At 38.3% G+C, this 6,423-nt stretch overlaps 1 protein-coding gene across 3 annotated transcripts in view; it reads right to left on the reverse strand.

The window, feature by feature from the left end:
• NELL2 (NEL-like 2 (chicken)) overlaps window positions 1-6,423 on the reverse strand; it is a 646,329-nt gene that overhangs the window by 34,116 nt on the left and 605,790 nt on the right. For all 3 annotated transcript variants that reach the window (XM_006865319.1, XM_006865320.1, XM_006865318.1), the window contains one exon: window positions 74-214. In XM_006865319.1, the coding sequence (XP_006865381.1) occupies window positions 74-214 (141 nt within the window). The remainder of the gene's footprint in view (window positions 1-73; window positions 215-6,423) is intronic.

Raw genomic sequence — 6,423 nt, forward strand, 5'->3', positions numbered from 1 at the left:
CTACCATTTATATCTTACTAGAGATTCCTCAAGTTCAAGAAGAGCTCTTGAGTATAGGTCTTCTTATACTGACCTTCACACGATTCTCCATTTGGTGAAAACATCCCATTGTCATGGTAGCCATCTCTGCATTCACAGTGATACCATCCAGGCAGGTTAATGCAGTTAGCACGACTGTCACATTGAACAAAGCCATCAGAGCATTCATCAATATCTGGAAAGGAGGGGGCGGCAATTACACAATTACCCACAGAAATTAAAATTTCTGCTATGAGGCTAATAAAAAAAAGTGAATGTCAAGAAATTCTTAAAACCTAGAAAATTAAAAACATCAAGAGAGTCCATTTAGTTATTAAAAGTTACACAGCAAGAATATCACGGTACAAGTTACCAAGAGAAAACATATTATAAATTTCTCTGTTGCAAAAGTTATTCAACTGAAGGATAGAGAAACATCTGTCATCAAAATTATTCACCAGATAATTTCTAGTTCTTCTTGACACAAGCTGGGACTGCAATTCCCCTGTCTCTTAAAGTTAGGTGTGCCCATGTGGCCACTTCAACCAATAAGAAGTAATGTCTGTCACTTTTTGACAGTTCCTTTAAGATACAGTGTATGATTCACGTGTTCCTGTTCCCCCATCACAATGACCAGCAAGACTGACCATTCGAGCAGCTTGAGACCCCGAATGAAGATAAGGAGCCCATTACTCATCATCTTGCAATGGACATATAATCTTAACTAGAAATCAACCTTTATTGCTTTAGGCAACTGAAATTGCAGTTAAAAAAATTCTTTTCACTACTATCTGAATAGCTTATCCCAAAATGACTAACCACATGCCCAACATATGGCACTAAAATGCATGCTTCATTAACATGTACTGTTTTTCAAGAATACATAACATTTATGCCATTTAGAAAATGTATTTTGCATATATTAACTCAATCAACTCTCAAAACAAAAATCTCTTCCCATGTAGTTAATATATGGGACATAAGAAAAAAGCCATAAGAAGAAAATGTCATTAAAAGAAAATGATGTAATTTAACCAAAGTCTATTGTCTGACTTTACAAGTGTACTCCTTCATACAAACAAACACAGACTGAAATTGGTAAAGTATCTACACACACACAGAAAAAAAACAACAAAAAAAAAACCATGTAATTTGAGTAGTCTAAGATATTTTGAGGCTATAAATTTTCTCAATATGTTGTGAGCCCTATTTTCTCATCAATTCTGCTGAATGGTGGGAATACGAAACTTTATTCAAATCCCTTCCTTGGTTCACAGATGGCAAGGTAATCCCCGCGGGTTGCCTTATAAGATGTCCACTTTTTATATACCGCCTTATTTTCTGTGGGTTTGGGGGTTGACTCCAACCGAAAACCAAACCTCTGTCTTTGAGTGGATTTTGACTCACAGTGACCCAGTATAGGATGTATGAGGTTGTAAATCTTATGGAAGCAGAAAGCCTCTTCTTTCTCCACAGAGCAGCTGGTGGCTTGAATTGCCAATCTGATGGTGAGCAGTCCAATGCTTATCCTACAACACATCCAGGATTACTTGGGGCTGACTGAGAGCCTCCTAAATTATACAGTGATAATGTATTATTGAGTTTGCAAATAAATTCTACATGTACCATTCTTACAGTGACAGTCCCATGTCATGACTAAATATTGCTGTTGCCAAAGTCATTCTTATATCCTTCCCTATTAAGAGGCCCTAGTGGTGCTGTAAAATAATCACTGAAATGCAGTTAAAACACACAGACACTCCACAGGAAAAAGAGGAGGCTTTCTGCTACCATAAAGATTTACCATCTTTGAAACCCTATAGAGGGTGGATATGAGTCATAAACAACTTGATAGCAATGGATTTTTGGAGGGAACTTGGGTCGTATTCACGGCTTCAGTTGCCAGACCTGGTAACATTCTTCATGACACTGAAGGTAAGGCCTGCTTCTTATTAGAGTCCTTTTTCCTAGACATTCTACTCCAATTTGGCAGGATTTCTTTTCTTCTAATTTTAGTCTCATCTGAATCCAAGTGTCTGGAAGCATGTTGTTGTTGTTGTTATGTGCTACTGAGTCGGTTATGACTCATAGAGACCCTTTTTGGTTTCTGAGGAGTGGCTGGTGTGTTTGAACTGCCGATCTTGAGGTTAGCAGTACAGTGCTTACCCTACAGCACCATACCAGGACTCCACCTGGAAGCATATATACCATTTATTTTTTCTCTTCTAGTGTTCAATTTTTAAACAAATGAATGAATAAATGAATAGAAACATTTTAAAAAGCATCAGATAAGTAGGCCATTATTCATTTACTCTTTGATATGTCCAAAGTTCCTTTAGCAAAACAGTGCGCAGAATCCTCTTAGAGAATAGACTAGAAGACAAAGAAATTTTATGTCCTTGTAAATTTTAACAATATTTCTGAACTATGAATGGTTTTGTCTCTGGTTCCTTTTCTCAAGATTGAGTTCCTACTGTCTGTAATGCCTACTATCTAAATAATTGTTAGGGGCTAAATCACCTAACCACTGACACACTGACACATAGCTGATATGAATTGATTCCACTTACTAAGGCCCAATAGATTTTATGAAGCAGACTATTTGTACTTTTAATAGTCTAATAGGTACCTCCTAATTGATTAACCTCCAATGATAAATGGGTCCAGGACGCTATGCTCATTTCAGCTTTATCTAGTCTTTTCTTCTAATACAAATAATGTATTAAATTGATTGTATCATTTCTTAAGTACATGAAAAATAAAACAAGTTGAGAATTAAGCTTTAGGGATGACATTTATTCAAAGAAGATCATGAAAGGGATATTTAGAATCTCTCATGGTTGATGATTTGGAAGTCACTATTAGTGGAGCCTGGTAGTGCTGTAGATTACAAACTGGGCTGCAAGATCAGCAGCTTGAATCTACCAGTAGCTCCTTGGGAGAAAGATGCACACCATCAGAAACTCTATACAGGGTTGTTATGAGTCAGAACTGACTAGGCAGCACTTAACAACAACAACATTAGTGGAGCTGGAGGATAAGCACTGGGCTGCTAACCACAAAATAGACAGTTAAAACCCACCAGCTGTTTTCATAGACTCTATGTAGGGTCACTACCAGTTAGAACCAACTCAAAGGCACACAACAACATTACTGGAACACAGCCTTTTTCCATTTAAGCAATTTTCTTCATGAATATTTTGCCTTAAATTTTATCTTTTTTTTTTTTTTTCCTGTCTTAACATTAAAAATCTTAGTATTATCTCACACCCCATGACATATATAAAAAGGTAAGTTAAAAAAGTATTGCTACACTCCTGTGAACACGGGTGGAGACCTGGTTGGCCAGCAGTATGGCAAGACCTGGGGCCTCCTGGGCCCAGTGACATGGCCATAGAAGACTAGAGTGAAAGTGAAGCGTCCAGCTGATAAGAAATGAGGGGATATGCACAAGAATACCCACACTTGCAGATAATACCCACTTGATCTGGTTTCAATGGCTGGATAATCAGAACTTGACTAGAAGAAGAAAGAAGAGGAAAAAAAGAGTAATCTGATACAGTTTGATGAACTTGACCTGCACCTATGGATGCAGTAGCTCAAAAGAGGGAACAAATCTTTACAGCGAGGATCATTCCCACCCCTTTGGTACACAGGGTAGACAGGGATGGGCAACTTGGACACTGGCTATCCAAAATGGGTGAGCTACAAAGGCAAGAAGTGACTGGCTTACAAGCTTTCAAGAGGGATCCTAGATCCAGACAGTACGGAGGGGAAGGTAGAATCTCCACTGAGTAGTATTCAATCTATGTGGGTGGGGCTGATTAAAGGAGATGAGGATAGGACTCTTATGGTACAATAGTGAATAATTGTTATCGGGACTGACTGTGAGGTTAGAAATGTAAAGGGAGACATTTTGTAGTAAAAGGAGGGGAGTGGTTGATTTTGCAGTCCAGGAGCAGAGGCCCCTGGGACCATCAAGGTAGAAGAATGGAGTACAGGACCCTACCCAGAAAAACAGTGACGCCAGAGATGGAGGCAGAGAGGATGATGCACACAGATGGAGTGGCTGGGGACTCTAGGTCCAGAGAGGGAGAGGGGCTGTGTGCTGACAACCGAGGGTCAGGCTTGCGGGGTACACCCTTTGGTTGTTCAACGATGCATGGAGGGGATTGTAATCATGGTCATGAAATGATATACGATAGGATGAATGTAAAGTATTGCACTAGGGTTCTAGTTCATATGTGCATGAGTTTATTCCAAACAAAAGGTGTTTAACATGTCTCTGTACACAAGATCTTTCAGTAATACAATTGTCTTAGACTCATTAGGGCGCCTTCAAAAAAGAGATCCACTAAAAATAATGGCTTCTGAGAGGATCTGCTGGACAGTTAAACTCAAAGCCGAGAGTGTTTTGTGACTCCAAGGGGTAATCTTGATAGATTTTCTTAAGTCCTTCAAGAAAATCACAGAGGCTTATTAGAAAAAAGTTCTATGAAAATTGGAAACTGCATTGGAGTGAAAAAGACAAGAAAAGCTGTGCTGAGGAATGCTCTTTTCCATTTTGACAATGCATCTGCTCATTCTTTGGGGGTAGCAAGAGTTGTATGATAATTTTATTGGGGAACCTTACCCCAACCATCCTTCAGCCTTGATCTTGACCCTTCAGATATTTCTTTATTCCCAACACTCAAAAAACATTTAAAAGGAACACAATTTGAGTCCTTCAAGGATACTTAAACTGTGTTTTTGACATGGTATAAACTTAGAAGTACAGAATTATTTGAGGCAGGGTTAGCCACATGGAAACACTTCCTTCTGAAGGGTTTGTCAGGTAGCTACCTTCCAAATTTCTTGGCATAAATGAGTGAGTGCATCCAGTGCTGTATGTTTGTTGAAAGAATGCAACTTCTATTCCATAATTCCTAGAGTTTTGGTTTTCACCAATGACTTCAGTGCTGCTTGGATTTCTTACTTCAGTACCCTCTTGATCATATGCTACCTCTTGAAATGGTTGAACATCAACCATTTCTTTTGGTACAGTGACTGTGTATTCGTTCCATCTTTTTTTGATGTTTTCTGCATTGTTTAATATTTTGCCTGTAGAGTCCTTCAGTGTTTCAAGTTGAGGTTTGAATTTTTCTTCAGTTATTATAGCTTGAGAAATGTTGAGTGTGTGCTTCTCTTTAGTTTTGCTAAGTACAGGTCTTTGCACACTTCATTACAATTCTTTGAATTGTCTTCTCGAGTTACCTTTTAAATTTTTTTTCAGAACTTTTACTTATTCTTTTATTCCCTTCACTTTAGCTTCTCTGCCCACAAGAAAAAGTTTCTGAGTCTCTTCTGATATCCATTTTGGTATTGTTTTTTCTCTCTCCAGGCTTTTAATGACCTTTGCTTTCTTTTTGTATGATGCCCTTGATGTCATCCACAACTCTACTGGTCTTTGGTCACTGGCATCTAAAGCATTGAATCTGTTCTCAAGATGGTCTTTAAATTCAGGTGGCATATGTTCAAGGTCATACTTTGGCTTTTGAGAACTTGTTTTAATTCTCTTGAGCTTCATCCTCAACTTGCATATGAGCAATTGATGGTCTGTTCCACAGTCTGCATCTGGCTTTGATTTGTCTAATGATATTGAGCTTTTCCACTGTCTTTTGCCACAGAGGTAGTCAATTTGATTCCTGTATATTCCATCTGGTGAAGTCCAGGTGTATTGTTGTTGTTGTTGTTAGTTGCCATAGAGTTGGTAGAGACTCATAGCATCTTTATACACAGCAAGAAGAATGAAGTCCTTGACAACTTCTATCTTCTCTCCGTTCATAAGAATGTTGTTTATTGGGCCAGTGGTGAGGATTTTTGTTTTCTTTAAATTTTGATCTTCATCAGTAAATGTTTTAAGTCCTCTTCACTTTCAGCTAGCAAGATTGTGTGATCTGCATAGCGCAGGTTGTTAATGAGTCTTCCTCCGATCCTGATACCATGTTTTTCTTCATAGAACCCAGCAACTCGTATTATTTGCTCATCATACAGGTTGAATAAGTATGGTGAAAGAATACAACCTTGTTGCATACCTTTCTTAATTTTAAACCATTCAACGCTCCCATGTTCTGTTAGAACAACTGTCCAGGTACAAATTCCTCATGAGCACAATTAAGTGTTCCAGAATACTCATACTTTGCAATGTTGTCCATAGCTTGTCATGATCCACACAATCGAAATCCTTTGTGTAGTCAATAAAGCACAGGTAAACATCTTTCTGATATTCTCTGCTTTCAGCCAAGATCCATAGGATATCAGCAATGACATCCCTCATTCCATGGCCTCTTCTTAATCTGGCTTGAATTTCTGGAAGATCTCTGTCAATGTATGTTTCCAGCTGTTTCTGTATTACCTTTAGTAAAA

The sequence above is a fragment of the Chrysochloris asiatica genome, unplaced genomic scaffold (assembly GCF_000296735.1).
Source record: "Chrysochloris asiatica unplaced genomic scaffold, ChrAsi1.0 scaffold00077, whole genome shotgun sequence".
NCBI classification, from domain to species: Eukaryota; Metazoa; Chordata; class Mammalia; order Afrosoricida; family Chrysochloridae; genus Chrysochloris; species Chrysochloris asiatica.